The sequence below is a fragment of the Notolepis coatsorum genome, assembly GCF_963971535.1.
Source record: "Notolepis coatsorum genome assembly, chromosome: 2".
Taxonomy (NCBI): domain Eukaryota; kingdom Metazoa; phylum Chordata; class Actinopteri; order Aulopiformes; family Paralepididae; genus Notolepis; species Notolepis coatsorum.
The window spans coordinates 141,497,519-141,520,018 of record NC_140166.1 but is presented as its reverse complement, the minus strand read 5'-3'; the positions used below and the strand labels follow the sequence as shown (position 1 = coordinate 141,520,018).

General features: G+C 43.7%; 1 protein-coding gene across 1 annotated transcript in view; it reads right to left on the bottom strand.

Moving 5' to 3' along the window:
- Nucleotides 1-22,500, bottom strand: part of LOC311223549 (aminopeptidase N-like) — a gene marked incomplete at both ends in the record, with an annotated part of 163,499 nt that overhangs the window by 27,384 nt on the left and 113,615 nt on the right. The window contains 3 exons of the mRNA XM_084308329.1: nucleotides 2,792-2,932; nucleotides 7,148-7,288; nucleotides 14,983-15,150. Of these exons, the coding sequence (XP_084164455.1) occupies nucleotides 2,792-2,932; nucleotides 7,148-7,288; nucleotides 14,983-15,150 (450 nt within the window). The remainder of the gene's footprint in view (nucleotides 1-2,791; nucleotides 2,933-7,147; nucleotides 7,289-14,982; nucleotides 15,151-22,500) is intronic.

Here is a 22,500-nt window from a genome sequence, read left to right as displayed (position 1 = left end):
TCACTGTGTGAACATGTATCTCCAGTTGTGATGAGAGTGTCTCACTGTGTGAACATGTATCTCCAGTTTGATGAGAGCTTCTCACTGTGTGAACATGTATCTCCAGTTGTGATGAGAGCTTCTCACTGTGTGAACATGTATCTCCAGTTGTGATGAGAGCGTCTCACTGTGTGAACATGTATCTCCAGTTGTGATGAGAGCTTCTCACTGTGTGAACATGTATCTCCAGTTGTGATGAGAGCTTCTCACTGTGTGAACATGTATCTCCAGTTGTGATGAGAGCTTCTCACTGTGTGAACATGTATCTCCAGTTGTGATGAGAGCTTCTCACTGTGTGAACATGTATCTCCAGTTGTGATGAGAGCTTCTCACTGTGTGAACATGTATCTCCAGTTGTGATTAGAGCTTCTCACTGTGTGAACATGTATCTCCAGTTGTGATTAGAGCTTCTCACTGTGTGAACATGTATCTCCAGTTGTGATGAGAGCTTCTCACTGTGTGAACATGTATCTCCAGTTGTGATGAGAGTGTCTCACTGTGTGAACATGTATCTCCAGCTGTGATGAGAGCTTCTCACTGTGTGAACATGTATCTCCAGTTGTGATGAGAGTGTCTCACTGTGTGAACATGTATCTCCAGCTGTGATGAGAGCTTCTCACTGTGTGAACATGTATCTCCAGTTGTGATTAGAGCTTCTCACTGTGTGAACATGTATCTCCAGCTGTGATGAGAGCGTCTCACTGTGTGAACATGTATCTCCAGTTGTGATGAGAGCTTCTCACTGTGTGAACATGTATCTCCAGTTGTGATGAGAGCTTCTCACTGTGTGAACATGTATCTCCAGTTGTGATGAGAGCTTCTCACTGTGTGAACATGTATCTCCAGTTGTGATGAGAGCGTCTCACTGTGTGAACATGTATCTCCAGTTGTGATTAGAGCTTCTCACTGTGTGAACATGTATCTCCAGCTGTGATGAGAGCTTCTCACTGTGTGAACATGTATCTCCAGTTGTGATTAGAGCTTCTCACTGTGTGAACATGTATCTCCAGTTGTGATGAGAGCTTCTCACTGTGTGAACATGTATCTCCAGTTGTGATGAGAGCGTCTCACTGTGTGAACATGTATCTCCAGTTGTGATGAGAGCGTCTCACTGTGTGAACATGTATCTCCAGCTGTGATGAGAGCGTCTCACTGTGTGAACATGTATCTCCAGCTGTGATGAGAGCGTCTCACTGTGTGAACATGTATCTCCAGTTGTGATTAGAGCTTCTCACTGTGTGAACATGTATCTCCAGTTGTGATGAGAGCGTCTCACTGTGTGAACATGTATCTCCAGTTGTGATGAGAGCGTCTCACTGTGTGAACATGTATCTCCAGTTGTGATTAGAGCTTCTCACTGTGTGAACATGTATCTCCAGTTGTGATGAGAGCTTCTCACTGTGTGAACATGTATCTCCAGTTGTGATGAGAGCTTCTCACTGTGTGAACATGTATCTCCAGCTGTGATGAGAGCTTCTCACTGTGTGAACATGTATCTCCAGCTGTGATGAGAGCTTCTCACTGTGTGAACATGTATCTCCAGTTGTGATGAGAGCGTCTCACTGTGTGAACATGTATCTCCAGTTGTGATGAGAGCGTCTCACTGTGTGAACATGTATCTCCAGTTGTGATTAGAGCTTCTCACTGTGTGAACATGTATCTCCAGCTGTGATGAGAGCTTCTCACTGTGTGAACATGTATCTCCAGCTGTGATGAGAGCTTCTCACTGTGTGAACATGTATCTCCAGTTGTGATGAGAGCTTCTCACTGTGTGAACATGTATCTCCAGTTGTGATGAGAGCTTCTCACTGTGTGAACATGTATCTCCAGTTGTGATGAGAGCGTCTCACTGTGTGAACATGTATCTCCAGTTGTGATGAGAGCGTCTCACTGTGTGAACATGTATCTCCAGTTGTGATGAGAGCGTCTCACTGTGTGAACATGTATCTCCAGCTGTGATGAGAGTGTCTCACTGTGTGAACATGTATCTCCAGCTGTGATGAGAGCTTCTCACTGTGTGAACATGTATCTCCAGTTGTGATTAGAGCTTCTCACTGTGTGAACATGTATCTCCAGTTGTGATGAGAGCTTCTCACTGTGTGAACATGTATCTCCAGTTGTGATGAGAGCGTCTCACTGTGTGAACATGTATCTCCAGTTGTGATGAGAGCTTCTCACTGTGTGAACATGTATCTCCAGCTGTGATGAGAGCTTCTCACTGTGTGAACATGTATCTCCAGTTGTGATGAGAGCTTCTCACTGTGTGAACATGTATCTCCAGCTGTGATGAGAGCTTCTCACTGTGTGAACATGTATCTCCAGTTGTGATGAGAGCTTCTCACTGTGTGAACATGTATCTCCAGTTGTGATGATAGCTTCTCACTGTGTGAACATGTATCTCCAGTTGTGATGAGAGCTTCTCACTGTGTGAACATGTATCTCCAGCTGTGATGAGAGCTTCTCACTGTGTGAACATGTATCTCCAGTTGTGATGAGAGCTTCTCACTGTGTGAACATGTATCTCCAGTTGTGATGAGAGCGTCTCACTGTGTGAACATGTATCTCCAGCTGTGATGAGAGCTTCTCACTGTGTGAACATGTATCTCCAGTTGTGATGAGAGTGTCTCACTGTGTGAACATGTATCTCCAGTTGTGATGAGAGCTTCTCACTGTGTGAACATGTATCTCCAGTTGTGATGAGAGCTTCTCACTGTGTGAACATGTATCTCCAGCTGTGATGAGAGCTTCTCACTGTGTGAACATGTATCTCCAGTTGTCAGACAGGAAGTCCCAGGCCAGCTGTTGTCCCTCTCTGTTGTTCGCCACCGAGACGATGACGGCCGTAGCGTCCTGCTTCCGGATCAGAGAGGAGTCCAGAGAGGAGGTCAGCAGTCTGAGGAGACACACAGAGGTCAGAGGTCAGCAGTCTGAGGAGACACACAGGTCAGAGAGGAGGTCAGCAGTCTGAGGAGACACACACAGAAGAGAGAGGAGGTCAGCAGTCTGAGGAGACACACAGGTCAGAGGTCAGCAGTCTGAGGAGACACACACAGAAGAGAGAGGAGGTCAGCAGTCTGAGGAGACACACAGGTCAGAGGTCAGCAGTCTGAGGAGACACACACAGAAGAGAGAGGAGGTCAGCAGTCTGAGGAGACACACAGAAGAGAGAGGAGGTCAGCAGTCTGAGGAGACACACAGGTCAGAGGTCAGCAGTCTGAGGAGACACACAGGTCAGAGAGGAGGTCAGCAGTCTGAGGAGACACACAGGTCAGAGAGGAGGTCAGCAGTCTGAGGAGACACACAGGTCAGAGAGGAGGTCAGCAGTCTGAGGAGACACACAGGTCAGAGGTCAGCAGTCTGAGGAGACACACAGGTCAGAGAGGAGGTCAGCAGTCTGAGGAGACACACAGGTCAGAGAGGAGGTCAGCAGTCTGAGGAGACACACAGGTCAGGGAGGAGGTCAGCAGTCTGAGGAGACACACAGGTCAGAGAGGAGGTCAGCAGTCTGAGGAGACACACAGGTCAGAGGTCAGCAGTCTGAGGAGACACACAGGTCAGAGAGGAGGTCAGCAGTCTGAGGACACACACAGGTCAGAGGTCAGCAGTCTGAGGAGACACACACAGAAGCACACATACACACACAGGTGTGAAAAGTACCCAGAAATGATACTTAAGTGAAAGTATGGATACCGTCTCAAAATCGTAAGTCAGAGTATCTGGCTAAAAACACACTTGAGTAAAAGTAAAAAAGTTTCTACTTTTAAATGTACAAAAAAGTAAAAACGTTCTTTTATTCCGGGGCAATGAAATGTTCCGTTTCGTCCTCTTCATCACTCGTACTATCGTTTGTGGCCGTCCTCTGTAGCTCGTCACTCTGACTGTCTGTTCTTCTGATAGCAGGTGTTTAATCAAAGATCCCCGCTCTCTAGTCTCGCACAAGGACCAATCAGCACGGTTAATTTTCCATTGATGGGGATTTGATTGGCTGTTTTTAAATAAAGAGCGGCCGCTTACGTTAAGTCGGCCAGGGAAACAAATATACGAATAAAAATAGTTGGACCTGCGAGATTTGTACTTTGTAGTTTGTAGGTCTGCATTTTAAATTGGAGTAAAACGTATGTTTTTTTCGCTGAAATGTAATTGAGTAAAAGTATACAAACCTGTAACATTTGGAGTTTTGCTCTCCTCAGGGAGCACAGCCCTAGCGTGACCTGAGGGTATTAACCTGTCGATCTGCCCTGATTGCACTCATTGGTACCTGGTGTGTCTAGTTAGGTTGGCTTTATATGCTCTTCCTGGTTACTATTCAGTCAGTTAATCACTGAACCTACCCGTGAGTAAGCCTTATTTAGTTCCTTATTTATCATGTCACTTTGATTGCCGTTTGCATTCTCTGTTGAAAGTTTATTAGATTATATTATTGTGTTTGTATACATCTCCGTCGTTTGACGTGTATGCCAAAGAACGTGTTTTGGAGACAGTGTTCTCTCCACTTTGGTTTCCCTGTTTTGTTATTCTGAGATGCAGATTCATCTCTCTTTGTGTTTACACGTCGTTGTTCGCGTGTGCTGTTAAAGGGGAACTCCACTTTTTTTGGAAATTAGCTTATTTAACATCTTCCCTAAAGTTAGACAAGAAGATGCATACCTTTTTTGTCTCTGTGCGTGCATTTTAGCTTTGGGAATAGACGCTCCGTTAGCATAGCTTAGCTTCATCACTGGAAGTGAGGCAGGACAGTAGCCTTACAGTGCCTTACAGTGACAGCTCCTTGTTTGAAAATCAACACCTGGGTGCGGCTGGGTAGCGCAGCGGACTAAGCATTCGCCTACCACTGCAGAGACTCTGGGATCGAATCCAGCTGTCAGCGGTGCCTCCGGCTTGGTCAGTCGTCCCTACTAACACAATTGGCAGTGTTAGCGGGTGGGAAGCCTGTGGGGTATGTGTCCTGGTCGTTGTAAACAGCGACTCCTACTGGTCGGTCGGGGCGCCTGCTCAGCAGGGAGGGGATCTGAGGGAGGTAGTGTGATCCTCCCACGCGTTACGCTCCCCCGGTGAGAGTCCTCACTGTCAGGTGAAAAGAAGCGGCTGGCTGACTCCACTGTATCGGAGGAGACATGTGATAGTCTTCAACCCTCCATAGGCCGGCAAGTGGGGGGGAAATGCGCGCAACGACCAGGAAGGGAATTGGCATAACGACTAAATTGGGGATGGGAGAAAAATACGGAAAAATAGAAGAAAAAAAAAATCAACACCTGTCCATCGTCATATCTGTACTGTACTGTACTGCACCTGGGTCCAACTGTACTGTACTGTACTGCACCTGGGTCCAACTGTACTGTACTGCACCTGGGTCCAACTGTACTGTACTGTACTGCACATGGGTCCAACTGTACTGTACTGTACTGCACCTGGGCCCAACTGTACTGTACTGTACTGCACCTGGGTCCAACTGTACTGTACTGTACTGCACCTGGGTCCAACTGTACTGTACTGTACTGCACCTGGGTCCAACTGTACTGTACTGTACTGCACCTGGGTCCAACTGTACTGTACTGTACTGCACCTGGGTCCAACTGTACTGTACTGTACTGCACCTGGGTCCAACCCACCTTCCAACTGTTCTGTACTGTACTGCACCTGGGTCCAACCCACCTTCCAACTGTACTGTACTGTACTGCACCTGGGTCCAACCCACCTTCCAACTGTACTGTACTGTACTGCACCTGGTCCAACTGTACTGTACTGTACTGCACCTGGGTCCAACTGTACTGTACTGTACTGCACCTGGGTCCAACCCACCTTACAACTGTACTGTTCTGTTCTGTACTGCACCTGGGTCCAACTGTACTGTACTGTACTGCACCTGGGTCCAACTGTACTGTACTGCACCTGGGTCCAACTGTACTGTACTGTACTGCACCTGGGTCCAACTGTTCTGTACTGTACTGCACCTGGGTCCAACCCACCTTCCAACTGTACTGTTCTGTTCTGTACTGCACCTGGGTCCAACCCACCTTCCAACTGTACTGTACTGTACTGCACCTGGGTCCAACTGTTCTGTACTGTACTGCACCTGGGTCCAACCCACCTTCCAACTGTTCTGTACTGTACTGCACCTGTGTCCAACTGTTCTGTACTGTACTGCACCTGGGTCCAACCCACCTTCCAACTGTACTGTTCTGTACTGTACTGCACCTGGGTCCAACCCACCTTCCAACTGTACTGTACTGTACTGTACTGCACCTGGGTCCAACTGTACTGTACTGTACTGAACCTGGGTCCAACCCACCTTCCAACTGTACTGTACTGCACCTGGGTCCAACCCACCTTCCAACTGTACTGTACTTTACTGCACCTGGGTTCAACCCACCTTCCAACTGTACTGTACTGTACTGCACCTGAGTCCAACTGTACTGTACTGCACCTGGGTCCAACTGTACTGTACTGTACTGCGCCTGGGTCCAAATGTACTGTACTGTACTGCACATGGGTCCAACTGTACTGTACTGTACTACACCTGGGTCCAACCCACCTTCCAACTGTACTGTACTGTACTGCACCTGAGTCCAACTGTACTGTACTGCACCTGGGTCCAACTGTACTGTACTGCACCTGGGTCCAACTGTACTGTACTGTACTGCACCTGGGTCCAACTGTACTGTACTGTACTGCACCTGGGTCCAACTGTACTGTACTGTACTGCACCTGGGTCCAACTGTACTGTACTGCACCTGGGTCCAACTGTTCTGTACTGTACTGCACCTGGTCCAACTGTACTGTACTGCACCTGGTCCAACTGTACTGTACTGTACTGCACCTGAGTCCAACCCACCTTCCAACTCGTAACAGATTAACTGACCAAAATGCATCCAGCGGTGGCAGAACAGGTCCGCTCTGTGCTGACGACACAGGGGGCATTGTAGCCTGCCAGGAGCGCTGGTCCACATCCAGCATCTGACCTCCGCCGTCACTGGACTGACAAGTGTCCCGGCTAGCAACACGTCACCAGCTGTCTCCTCCAACGCAGATGACGGCTCTGGAGCCCCCACTTCCTCCTCCAGAGCGCTACAATGGGGGTCCAGAGGGCTGCACAGACTTCCTCACCCACTGTTCGCTGATCTTCAGTCTGCAGACTCTGACGTTTCCCACCGAGCCGTCCCGAGTGGCCGACATCATCACACTGCTGACGGGCCGAGCCCTCTCCTGGGCCACGGCTGAGTGGGAGAACGAGCCCTTTCCTGGGCCACGGCTGAGTGGGAGAACGAGCCCTTTCCTGGGCCACGGCTGAGTGGGAGAACGAGCCCTTTCCTGGGCCACGGCTGAGTGGGAGAACGGGTCGTCGATGTGTATCAACGTTGCCACCTAGTTAACGACGCTAGTGCGTCTTCAAGTGGGAGGGGGACAGTGGGAACCAATACAGTTTTTTATCGTTACCTCACCAGCGTTCCCTATTGTGTTAGGTCACCCTTGGTTGGCAGCTAATAACCCCACCATTAACTAGTCGACAGGTAGGCTCTCGCTGGAGAAGGGCTCCCTGCCAGTCTCCTTCGAGGTTTCACCCACCATACTCCCATTTCCCTCACATCCCAAGCTAGCAGTTGGGTCTGCAGGCCCCTCTTATCTTCCCAGTCCCGAACTGACAGCGGTGCCCAGCATGTATTGGGACCTGGGGGAGGTGTTTAGTAAAGGCCATGCTAAGTCATTGCCTCCCCATAGGTCGTATGACTGCACTATTGACCTATTGCCAGGTACCTCTCCACCTCGGGGGCGTCTGTTCTTCCTCTCTCGCCCAGAGACACTGTCTATGAATAGCTACTTTGAGGAAGCACTAGCCGTGGATCATATACGTCCCTCCACCTCACCCACTGGCGCAGGCTTCTTCTTTGTAGCTAAGAAAGACTATCACGGTTTGAATGACGTTTCCATCAAAAAACGCTACCCCCTTCCTCTCATGGACACCGCCTTTGAGTCTCTACAGGGGGCTCAAGTGTTCTCCAAACTGGATTTACGGAACGCATACAATTTGATCAGGATTAGGGAGAGGGATGAGTGGAAGACTGCCTTTAACACACCCAATGGCCACTATGAGTATCTGGCGTTGGCATCCTTCCTTGGTCCAATTCGGTGCGCCCTTTCCAAAACGATTGGGGATTTTAGAGTTATGGAGCTCAGTATTTCTGGAAACCACTCTTCCAGGAAAGAGCATGGGTCCTTCAGCTCCCTCGGGTCTTAAATTGTTCAGTCGCGATCTATTTTCCAAATCCTGGACCTTCTCCTCCTGGGCCTTGCATTTCTTCTCCAGCGTAGCCACTGTAGCTTGCATGCTAGCCGCCAGGTCCTCCACGTCTGAAATTCTTGTTTCTGCCTGTTCCACTTGTTCCCGGCATTCATTTATATCCTTTTTCATGCTTTCATCGCTCCCATAACTTGTTTCTTGTTGCATTGACTATGCTATCTGTTCTTGGTACGGAGGTCTGACCAAAGTTTTAAAAGATAAGTTACAGGTTTCCCAGAACAAACTCATCCGATTAACTCTAGGACTAGCCTCCAGAGCACATGTGGGCAAACAACACTTCCAGTTGCTGGGCTGGCTCCCTCTGGAAGCCAGGTCCGTTCAACTTCAGCTCAATATAGTTCACAACATTTATAATAATAGGGCCCCCACTTATCCTACAAATACTTTTCAGTGGAACAGGGACATGCATACCCATAACACCAGAGCCAGCATTGCTGACCTGCGTATTCCAAGGTTCAAAACAAATATGGGCAAATGTTCTTTTAAATTCTGGGGAGCCACAAATCGGAATTTGCTACCTTCACAGCTAAAATGCATCAGTAGCCGACAATGTCAAAAACTAGATTTTAAAATGCATGAAAATGTTGTCTAATAATACATTGTTGTCTGTGGCTACATTTGTAATGCATTTAAAATGTACATGTCTATTTAGATGTCTTACCTGTTTTTTTCTATGTCTATTTTATTATTGTATTATTGCACAATCGATGCGGGCATGACCACCCGCATTTTACTGTATGCCCTGGTATGTATGTGACAAATAAACCTCTTGATTCTTGATGTAGTTTGTCAAATTGTTATTTGTGGTCATGTTTTATATGGCTTGTCTGTCTGAGACCAAGGACCACAATGGAAATAAGTCTTGACTTTTTGGTGTAGCATCCTTGACGTTTTCTGGAATCTTGTAATTTTTAAAATGTCAAATCAAATCAAATCAAATCCCATAAATTCATCAAACCTTGTCGAGACCTCTTCAAACCCTGTCGAGACCTCTGCTTTCATGGAGTGAATAGTCAACAGAATCGTGTCTGCCTTGTCGCCCCCCAATCTCTTCCTCTTTCTCCCTGCTAGCCGTCTCCTCCACATTCTTCATGCTAGCCCCCAACGTCTCACTGGTAGCTCGGTATTCCATTAGCTTTTGTTGTTTTGGCCCAGGGTTCTTTTCTGTAGCCCATTTGCTCACTTCTCCTACTCCCTTCGACATTGTGTATTCTCTTTCTTCCAAAATGCGAGGTTTAGTCACAAATAGTAGGTGTTTTTGCAGGAGTTTATCACAGTTAGCAGCAGAGCGATTTCACGCACGTCTACCTACGTGGCCGCCATAACCGGAAGTCTGAAAGTGAGGTTTTACTATTTACTATTTACATTTACGTTGTCCTGCCTTTTTAATAATGTTCCTTTGTGTTTTCTTTTTATTTATTTTATTTTATCCCCCATCCCCTTTCCCCTAGAGGGCTTTTTACCCCCAAATAGGCCATTATTGAAAATAAGAACTTGTTCTTAAAGGTCCTGTGTCTTATAAATGGCCTTTTCCAGTGTTTAGCATTGTTTCCTAGCAATGGGGGTTTGTATCAATGGGGTCTGTGTCTCTAATTCTCATTTTGGCGGATTGCTCCAATTCAGTTGAGACAATATCCTCCCCCAGTGAACTAAGCTATATTCTGATTTGACTCGCTGTCCTACGTAGCAAGGAGCTGATCTGCAGTAACGCCCCCTCTATGGTTGTAGCGCAACCATTCGCTCAACAGCAGAGCCAGTGGAAATACCGACACTTCCTCAAGCGGGTGCCGACAGAGAGAGGCAGAGAACGAGCGAGCGAGAGAGAGGGAGAGAGAGATAGAGAGAGAGAGAGATAGAGAGGGAGAGGGAGAGAGGGGGACAGGAGCTTCTCTCCAAACACACACACACACAACCTCCCGACTGGCGTGCAGGGATGGAGCTTCTCTGACTCTACATACTGACTCTACATACTGACTCTACATACTGACTCTACATACTGACTCTACATACTGACTCTACATACTGACTCTCTCTACATACTGACTCTACATACTGACTCTCTCTACATACTGACTCTACATACTGACTCCGTAAACAGGCTGGAAATCTGAGTCTCTTGTGGATCAAATGAGCCCAGTGTTATGTACCAGGAGCTGATCACTTCTGTGTCAGTGTGCATGCAGGTGAGGGCTGCCAATTAGCCAATTAGTGCTGATTGGTTACCTGCTGGGAGCTTTAAAGGCAGACCTAGTAACACACATGCAGTGTCTGTGCTTAGAGAAAGAGCTGTCACGTTCTTCTAGTCCTTGTCCGTTGGGTTACCTTAGTACTTTAGTTAACATTTATATTAATAGTTCCTTGAGATAGTAGCACTTTGAGTTAGAGCACGGGTTTTGGTGTTGGTTTGCACATAGGTTGCGTGCCCCTGAGCCAGGGTCGTAACAGTTGGGCGCTCGTCCGGGATCTTTTACCCCTAGAACTTTGTTTGGTGGTTTTTTTTTGTGTTACACGGGGTGTCATGGTATTATGGTTTGGGTGGTGTTCGTTACATAGGGTGTAACGTGGGGGCTGAGCCATTTCATCAAACAGGTGAGTATGCTGTATTTGTTTGTAATTTGATGTGACTACTTATGCTGTTAAAATATATAGTTTAGTGGGCACCACATGTAGATAGGGACATTATTTTCTGGTTGTTGGTTAGCGTCCTGTGCACCACATACTCCTGGGGCGGTCAATGAAATGATTGGTATATGATCTTTGACTGGTAGCAGGTGTGGTTGAAGAAAGTTAGGTCTACAGGGCATTAGTTTAAGGGTAGGTAGATTAGGGCGGCCAGAAAACACAGGTAGTGTGGTAGGGCTTGATTTAGTGTTTCTTAGGGTAGACATGTGGTGGGCCGGATTTTTCTGCAGTTTAGACGTAGAAGCATATGTAGTCATATCAGGTTAGAAGGCGCACCTGTTTGGATTTGTTTGTTGGATTTATTTTGTTTGTTTGAGTGTTTGGTGAGCATACCTGGTAGCACCTAACACCCTGCGTGTATGACACGTCTATTTGGGGTGGATGTGTTTTTTTTTTTTTTTTTTTTGCGTCCTAGAAATGTGCGCTCCGTAGCACACATTGCCACCGCGTCCCTTTATGGTTATTATTAGTGGCTTTGGCATTCTTTATGGTTCTTCAGTGGTTCGTCGTGGTTCTTTAGTCGTTCTTCAATGGTTCTTTAGTGTTTCTTTAGTGGCTCTTTAGGTAGGTTGTGTGTGTGCTAGGGTGCTTTTGGCAGCTTTTGTGACTCTAAAGTGAACGGGTTGTGGCGCTGGTGCGGGAAAGATGGCTTCCATTAGGGATTTTGTTGATCTCCCTTCGCATGACATGTTGTAGAGGTTTTCCAAAGAACAGCTTCTGGAGCTTGCTCTACACTACAAGGTGGAGCTTTCTCCCAGTGAGAAACGGTTGAAGCCAACTGCCTTGAGTGCTTTAAGGGTGTTACTCATTAGAGAGCAGGTGCTTGTGGCGAGGGTGGAGGAGCCTCCTTTGTCTGACGTGTCTCCGCTATTATCTGGTGCAGAGGGTGAGTGGAGGATTAGGGAGTTGGAGTTTAAGGAAAGGCAGCTAGAGCGGGAGCGTGAGGAGAGGAGAGAGGAGCATGAGCTTAAGGAGAGAGAGAGGAAAGAGGAGCGTGAGCATGAGCGTGAGCGTGAGCTTAAGGAGCGTGAGTTTAAGGAGAAACAAATGTTGCTGGAGCACGAGCGTGCACAGAAGGAGCTTGAATATAAGCATGCTGCCTTGCAGGCGGGTGCTCTGCATCCAGAGTCACGTGCCGGTTTTGATGTAGGCAGGAATATTAGGATGGTGCCTCAATTTTTTGAGAAAGACGTGGAAAGATATTTTCCCCTTTTTGAACGGGTGGCAACCACATTGAAGTGGCCTGATACCGCCTGGATACTGCTGCTGCAATGTGTTTTAGTTGGTAGGGCACAAGAAGCCTACACTGCTCTGTCCCTTGAACAAAGCGCTGATTATGAGCTGGTTAAAGCTTCCATTTTGAGGGCTTATGAGTTGGTCTCCGAGGCCTATCGTCAGCGTTTTAGAGGTTATCGCAGGTCGGAGGGGCAGTCTTATGTTGAGTTTGGAAGGGAGAAGGAGAACCTGTTTGACAGGTGGTGCACTTCTCAGAAGGCAGAGTCAAGAGAGCAGCTTAGGCAGTTGATTCTCCTAGAGGAATTTAAAAGATGTGTTCCTGATACCGTTTCCACACATCTAAATGAGCGTAGGGTATCGAAGATAAGCGACGCCGCTGTCTTTGCTGATGAGTTTGTGTTAACACACAAGTCTGTGTTTTTGGAGGACTACCGTGTTGAGTCCGGGGATAGGCGTCCTGTTCAGGGGGGCCGTTTCCCAAAACCTGTGTCTGCTGGTCAGTTAACTTCACCTCCTAGGCGGGGTGGTTCTGCTGGTGCATTCCCAGAAGGGATTATCTGTTTCTACTGTAAAGAACCTGGTCATATCGTTGCTGGGTGCCCGAGCAGAAAAATGTCAGAACCGTGGCTCTGGTAGAAACCATATGCAGAACGCCTATGCCAACGTTGGATGGGGATGGGGGAAGTATCAGACGTGTGGACAAAGAGCTCGAGGGTTCCTCAAGGTTTATGATGAATGGATTTGTTTCCCTGACTAATGCACTAGAGTCCAAACAGGCTATAACAATTTGGAGAGATACCGGTGCTTTTCAGTCCCTCATTCTGGAGGGGGTTTTGCCGTTTTCAGAGGACTCTTCTTTGCATTCCGGTGTCGTTGTTCGGGGCTTTGGGGGTGGATTTGTGGATGCACCTTTGCATGAGGTCACACTCAATTCTCTCTTAGTATCAGGCAATGTTGTTGTGGGGGTATGTTCTCACATTCCCATAAAGGGGGTGTCCTTCATTCTAGGGAATGATTTGGCTGGTGACAAAGTGTTGGCTACTCCGGTTGTAACTCCCATTCCTGTGGTTTCTGAGGTCTCTAATGAGCTGGCACAGAAACATCCAGGAGTGTTTCCTGTGTGTGCTGTGGCACGAGAAATGTCAAAGGACAAAAGTGATGTTGTTGATACTTCGACTTGGGACATTACACTTAGTGACACATTCTTTGTTGAATTAAAATGTGTACCTGTTGAGAATTTTGGAAAGCACACGGTGGATGTACCTCTGCATAATGATTCTCTTGATTGTGGCTTTGTGTTAGGCCCGGTGGTGAAACCAGAGTTGACATGCGTGCCGGAGAAGCATGTGACTGGAGATGATATGGCAGCGCAGTGTCTCAAGGTCTTCCCAGCCTGTACGGTGGCTGAGGCCATGAACGAATTGGAGGATGAGTGTGGGAAGGATGCTATGAGAGGTGCTGTTGTTTCATGTGACACCGTTCTAGTTGGAGAGGCTACTAAGCTTGACTTAGGCTGCCAGCCTTCCCACAGTAGCTCTATTGTCCCTGATGTTTCACTTGTGGGCAGGGATGGTCCCAGTATGTCAGTTGATGATTCTGACATTGATCCACATGTCCACACTGATTCTCTGCCATGCACTAGGTGTGATGGTCAACCTAGTTACCTGGGTCCTGTGGAGCAGGAGCCGCCTTCGCGACCTGGTCTGTTGAGTGGCAGCCATTTTGATTTTGATCAGGACAATGTTATTTTGGGTGACGCCATTTTAGATGGTGTTCCAGACGTTTTTGTGACTGTCGTACTGCCATGTTCCCGTTACGCTGGGGCTGTACCTGAGGCGGTACATCCTACTCTGGATGTTCACGGTTTGCAGTATCCTGAACTGCCAGTGCCAGGTGGGATGGATATGGGCGCGGTGGTGGTATCAGTGATCTATGGTTTTTGTTGTGCTGTGTTCTGTTCTGTTGAGCGCAGTTCTCAGGTTGATTTTGGTTTGCAGTCTGTTTTTGACAGATCGGTATCGGTGGTCGTGTTCGACAGGGGCCGACCCGCTGTTGTGGTAGTGGCCCTGACAACTAATGGGTCACAGTGGTTTTTTTTGTTTTTGTTTATGGGTTGTTGTGTGGTGGTTGCCTCTGGGGCAACCAGTTTGGTGGGGGAGGTGTTATGTACCAGGAGCTGATCACTTCTGTGTCAGTGTGCATGCAGGTGAGGGCTGCCAATTAGCCAATTAGTGCTGATTGGTTACATGCTGGGAGCTTTAAAGGCAGACCTAGTAACACACATGCAGTGTCTGTGCTTAGAGAAAGAGCTGTCACGTTCTTCTAGTCCTTGTCCGTTGGGTTACCTTAGTACTTTAGTTAACATTTATATTAATAGTTCCTTGAGATAGTAGCACTTTGAGTTAGAGCACAGGGTTTTGGTGTTGGTTTGCACATAGGTTGCGTGCCCCTGAGCCAGTGTCGTAACACCCAGTTATATCTATATGTGACGATGTTAGTCCCCATAGTAGCCATTTAACTGTAGTCACACACCACATGCAAACACACACACACACACAGGCACGCACGCACGCACACAGGCACGCACGCACGCACGCACGCACGCATGCACGCACGCATGCACACACACACACACACACACACATACACACACACACACACACACACACACACACACACACACACACACACACACACACACACACACACGCACAAACACACACACACACCTCTCCAGCAGCAGCCTGTCTGTGGTGCAGGCCAGAGCAGCCATCAGCTTGCTGGCTTCAGAGGCGACGGTAGCCTTCCTGAACTGAGACCAGCTGAAGCCCCACTCCTCAGCGCCCCCTGCTGCCACAGCGCTGCAGTACACCACCTTGCGCAGGTTGGGGTGGATCCTGGAGACATTCACATGAATCAACCATCAACACAACTACATTAATAACAGTAACTGTCTGCATTAACAGTCCTGACACAACTACATTAATAACAGTAACTGTCTGCTTAACAGTCCTGACACAACTACATTAATAACAGTAACTGTCTGCATTAACAGTACTGACACAACTACATTAATAACAGTAACTGTCTGCATTAACAGTCCTGACACAACTACATTAATAACAGTAACTGTCTGCATTAACAGTCCTGACACAACTACATTAATAACAGTAACTGTCTGCATTAACAGTCCTGACACAACTACATTAATAACAGTAACTGTCTGCATTAACAGTCTGAACACAACTACATTAATAACAGTAACTGTCTGCATTAACAGTCTGAACACAACTACATTAATAACAGTAACTGTCTGCATTAACAGTCCTGACACAACTACATTAATAACAGTAACTGTCTGCATTAACAGTCCTGACACAACTACATTAATAACAGTAACTGTCTGCATTAACAGTCCTGAACACAACTACATTAATAACAGTAACTGTCTGCATTAACAGTCTGAACACAACTACATTAATAACAGTAACTGTCTGCATTAACAGTCTGAACACAACTACATTAATAACAGTAACTGTCTGCATTAACAGTCCTGAACACAACTACATTAATAACACTAACTGTCTGCATTAACAGTCCTGAACACAACTACATTAATAACAGTAACTGTCTGCATTAACAGTCCTGAACACAACTACATTAATAACAGTAACTGTCTGCATTAACAGTCCTGAACACAACTACATTAATAACAGTAACTGTCTGCATTAACATTCCTGAACACAACTACATTAATAACAGTAACTGTCTGCATTAACAGTCTGAACACAACTACATTAATAACAGTAACTGTCTGCATTAACAGTCCTGACACAACTACATTAATAACAGTAACTGTCTGCATTAACAGTCCTGACACAACTACATTAATAACAGTAACTGTCTGCATTAACAGTCTGAACACAACTACATTAATAACAGTAACTGTCTGCATTAACAGTCCTGAACACAACTACATTAATAACAGTAACTGTCTGCATTAACAGTCTGAACACAACTACATTAATAACAGTAACTGTCTGCATTAACAGTCCTGACACAACTACATTAATAACAGTAACTGTCTGCATTAACAGTCCTGACACAACTACATTAATAACAGTAACTGTCTGCATTAACAGTCCTGACACAACTACATTAATAACAGTAACTGTCTGCATTAACAGTCCTGACACAACTACATTAATAACAGTAACTGTCTGCATTAACAGTCTGAACACAACTACATTAATAACAGTAACTGTCTGCATTAACCGTCTGAACACAACTACATTAATAACAGTAACTGTCTGCATTAACAGTCTGAACACAACTACATTAATAACAGTAACTGTCTGCATTAACAGTCCTGACACAACTACATTAATAACAGTAACTGTCTGCATTAACAGTCCTGACACAACTACATTAATAACAGTAACTGTCTGCATTAACAGTCCTGACACAACTACATTAATAACAGTAACTGTCTGCATTAACAGTCCTGACACAACTACATTAATAACAGTAACTGTCTGCATTAACAGTCCTGACACAACTACATTAATAAAAGTAACTGTCTGCATTAACAGTCCTGACACAACTACATTAATAACAGTAACTGTCTGCATTAACAGTCTGAACACAACTACATTAATAACAGTAACTGTCTGCATTAACAGTCTGAACACAACTACATTAATAACAGTAACTGTCTACATTAACAGTCCTGAACACAACTACATTAATAACAGTAACTGTCTGCATTAACAGTCTGAACACAACTACATTAATAACAGTAACTGTCTGCATTAACAGTCCTGACACAACTACATTAATAACAGTAACTGTCTGCATTAACAGTCCTGACACAACTACATTAATAACAGTAACTGTCTGCATTAACAGTCCTGACACAACTACATTAATAACAGTAACTGTCTGCATTAACAGTCCTGAACACAACTACATTAATAACAGTAACTGTCTGCATTAACAGTCCTGAACACAACTACATTAATAACAGTAACTGTCTGCATTAACAGTCCTGAACACAACTACATTAATAACAGTAACTGTCTGCATTAACAGTCTGAACACAACTACATTAATAACAGTAACTGTCTGCATTAACAGTCCTGAACACAACTACATTAATAACAGTAACTGTCTGCATTAACAGTCTGAACACAACTACATTAATAACAGTAACTGTCTGCATTAACAGTCCTGAACACAACTACATTAATAACACTAACTGTCTGCATTAACAGTCCTGAACACAACTACATTAATAACAGTAACTGTCTGCATTAACAGTCCTGAACACAACTACATTAATAACAGTAACTGTCTGCATTAACAGTCCTGAACACAACTACATTAATAACAGTAACTGTCTGCATTAACATTCCTGAACACAACTACATTAATAACAGTCACTGTCTGCATTAACAGTCCTGAACACAACTACATTAATAACAGTAACTGTCTGCATTAACAGTCTGAACACAACTACATTAATAACAGTAACTGTCTGCATTAACAGTCCTGACACAACTACATTAATAACAGTAACTGTCTGCATTAACAGTCCTGACACAACTACATTAATAACAGTAACTGTCTGCATTAACAGTCTGAACACAACTACATTAATAACAGTAACTGTCTGCATTAACAGTCTGAACACAACTACATTAATAACAGTAACTGTCTGCATTAACAGTCTGAACACAACTACATTAATAACAGTAACTGTCTGCATTAACAGTCCTGACACAACTACATTAATAACAGTAACTGTCTGCATTAACAGTCCTGACACAACTACATTAATAACAGTAACTGTCTGCATTAACAGTCCTGACACAACTACATTAATAACAGTAACTGTCTGCATTAACAGTCCTGAACACAACTACATTAATAACACTAACTGTCTGCATTAACAGTCCTGAACACAACTACATTAATAACAGTAACTGTCTGCATTAACAGTCCTGAACACAACTACATTAATAACAGTAACTGTCTGCATTAACAGTCCTGAACACAACTACATTAATAACAGTAACTGTCTGCATTAACATTCCTGAACACAACTACATTAATAACAGTAACTGTCTGCATTAACAGTCCTGAACACAACTACATTAATAACAGTAACTGTCTGCATTAACAGTCTGAACACAACTACATTAATAACAGTAACTGTCTGCATTAACAGTCCTGACACAACTACATTAATAACAGTAACTGTCTGCATTAACAGTCCTGACACAACTACATTAATAACAGTAACTGTCTGCATTAACAGTCTGAACACAACTACATTAATAACAGTAACTGTCTGCATTAACAGTCCTGAACACAACTACATTAATAACAGTAACTGTCTGCATTAACAGTCTGAACACAACTACATTAATAACAGTAACTGTCTGCATTAACAGTCCTGACACAACTACATTAATAACAGTAACTGTCTGCATTAACAGTCCTGACACAACTACATTAATAACAGTAACTGTCTGCATTAACAGTCCTGACACAACTACATTAATAACAGTAACTGTCTGCATTAACAGTCCTGACACAACTACATTAATAACAGTAACTGTCTGCATTAACAGTCTGAACACAACTACATTAATAACAGTAACTGTCTGCATTAACAGTCTGAACACAACTACATTAATAACAGTAACTGTCTGCATTAACAGTCTGAACACAACTACATTAATAACAGTAACTGTCTGCATTAACAGTCCTGACACAACTACATTAATAACAGTAACTGTCTGCATTAACAGTCCTGACACAACTACATTAATAACAGTAACTGTCTGCATTAACAGTCCTGACACAACTACATTAATAACAGTAACTGTCTGCATTAACAGTCCTGACACAACTACATTAATAACAGTAACTGTCTGCATTAACAGTCCTGACACAACTACATTAATAAAAGTAACTGTCTGCATTAACAGTCCTGACACAACTACATTAATAACAGTAACTGTCTGCATTAACAGTCTGAACACAACTACATTAATAACAGTAACTGTCTGCATTAACAGTCTGAACACAACTACATTAATAACAGTAACTGTCTACATTAACAGTCCTGAACACAACTAAATTAATAACAGTAACTGTCTGCATTAACAGTCTGAACACAACTACATTAATAACAGTAACTGTCTGCATTAACAGTCCTGACACAACTACATTAATAACAGTAACTGTCTGCATTAACAGTCCTGACACAACTACATTAATAACAGTAACTGTCTGCATTAACAGTCCTGACACAACTACATTAATAACAGTAACTGTCTGCATTAACAGTCCTGAACACAACTACATTAATAACAGTAACTGTCTGCATTAACAGTCCTGAACACAACTACATTAATAACAGTAACTGTCTGCATTAACAGTCCTGAACACAACTACATTAATAACAGTAACTGTCTGCATTAACAGTCTGAACACAACTACATTAATAACAGTAACTGTCTGCATTAACAGTCCTGAACACAACTACATTAATAACAGTAACTGTCTGCATTAACAGTCTGAACACAACTACATTAATAACAGTAACTGTCTGCATTAACAGTCCTGAACACAACTACATTAATAACACTAACTGTCTGCATTAACAGTCCTGAACACAACTACATTAATAACAGTAACTGTCTGCATTAACAGTCCTGAACACAACTACATTAATAACAGTAACTGTCTGCATTAACAGTCCTGAACACAACTACATTAATAACAGTAACTGTCTGCATTAACATTCCTGAACACAACTACATTAATAACAGTAACTGTCTGCATTAACAGTCCTGAACACAACTACATTAATAACAGTAACTGTCTGCATTAACAGTCTGAACACAACTACATTAATAACAGTAACTGTCTGCATTAACAGTCCTGACACAACTACATTAATAACAGTAACTGTCTGCATTAACAGTCCTGACACAACTACATTAATAACAGTAACTGTCTGCATTAACAGTCTGAACACAACTACATTAATAACAGTAACTGTCTGCATTAACAGTCCTGAACACAACTACATTAATAACAGTAACTGTCTGCATTAACAGTCTGAACACAACTACATTAATAACAGTAACTGTCTGCATTAACAGTCCTGACACAACTACATTAATAACAGTAACTGTCTGCATTAACAGTCCTGACACAACTACATTAATAACAGTAACTGTCTGCATTAACAGTCCTGACACAACTACATTAATAACAGTAACTGTCTGCATTAACAGTCCTGACACAACTACATTAATAACAGTAACTATCTGCATTAACAGTCTGAACACAACTACATTAATAACAGTAACTGTCTGCATTAACAGTCTGAACACAACTACATTAATAACAGTAACTGTCTGCATTAACAGTCTGAACACAACTACATTAATAACAGTAACTGTCTGCATTAACAGTCCTGACACAACTACATTAATAACAGTAACTGTCTGCATTAACAGTCCTGACACAACTACATTAATAACAGTAACTGTCTGCATTAACAGTCCTGACACAACTACATTAATAACAGTAACTGTCTGCATTAACAGTCCTGACACAACTACATTAATAACAGTAACTGTCTGCATTAACAGTCCTGACACAACTACATTAATAAAAGTAACTGTCTGCATTAACAGTCCTGACACAACTACATTAATAACAGTAACTGTCTGCATTAACAGTCTGAACACAACTACATTAATAACAGTAACTGTCTGCATTAACAGTCTGAACACAACTACATTAATAACAGTAACTGTCTACATTAACAGTCCTGAACACAACTACATTAATAACAGTAACTGTCTGCATTAACAGTCTGAACACAACTACATTAATAACAGTAACTGTCTGCATTAACAGTCCTGACACAACTACATTAATAACAGTAACTGTCTGCATTAACAGTCCTGACACAACTACATTAATAACAGTAACTGTCTGCATTAACAGTCCTGACACAACTACATTAATAACAGTAACTGTCTGCATTAACAGTCCTGAACACAACTACATTAATAACAGTAACTGTCTGCATTAACAGTCCTGAACACAACTACATTAATAACAGTAACTGTCTGCATTAACAGTCCTGACACAACTACATTAATAACAGTAACTGTCTGCATTAACAGTCCTGAACACAACTACATTAATAACAGTAACTGTCTGCATTAACAGTCTGAACACAACTACATTAATAACAGTAACTGTCTGCATTAACAGTCTGAACACAACTACATTAATAACAGTAACTGTCTGCATTAACAGTCCTGACACAACTACATTAATAACAGTAACTGTCTGCATTAACAGTCCTGAACACAACTACATTAATAACAGTAACTGTCTGCATTAACAGTCCTGAACACAACTACATTAATAACAGTAACTGTCTGCATTAACATTCGTGAACACAACTACATTAATAACAGTAACTGTCTGCATTAACAGTCCTGACACAACTACATTAATAACAGTAACTGTCTGCATTAACAGTCCTGACACAACTACATTAATAACAGTAACTGGCTGCATTACAGTTTTTCTCAATTGCTTTGGTGCATTTCTCTGATCAGAATTAAAGTTCTCATAACTGTTAGTTCAACCTCCACAACATTTTGTAATTTGTGCACATCATAGTAGCAGTTTCTCATTCCTCCGAACAAATTGCAAATACTTTTGGACATGCATCAATTGCTTTCATACAATTCTCTGCTGTTTTATAACATTATCATTTGCTTAGGTCATGTCAGTCAAAATTAACTATACTTATGACTGCTGAATAGTCATTCCCTATAAAACTAATAGTCCTCATTTCATTGCTTGAGTCATTACATACAAATATGTTGAACTAGTTGTCAAAATCTGTCAAGCAAATTTTATACATTTCTTTATAATTTTTCCCCTGAATGGAGCTGGATGCCAGGGAATCGCTGCACACATTCAAATATGTTGATGAGGCGGGTTTCAATCTGGCAAAAGGTAGAAGGTGTGGAAGGAATCGCATTGGACAGAGAGCAACCACTGATGTCCCAGGCCAACGAGGAGGGAATATTACAATGTGTGCAGCCATCTCAGAAAACGGCGTCCTCACCCATATGCCCCGCATTGGTCCATACAACACACAACATCTGCTGACTTTTTTAGACACTCTTTACAGGGAC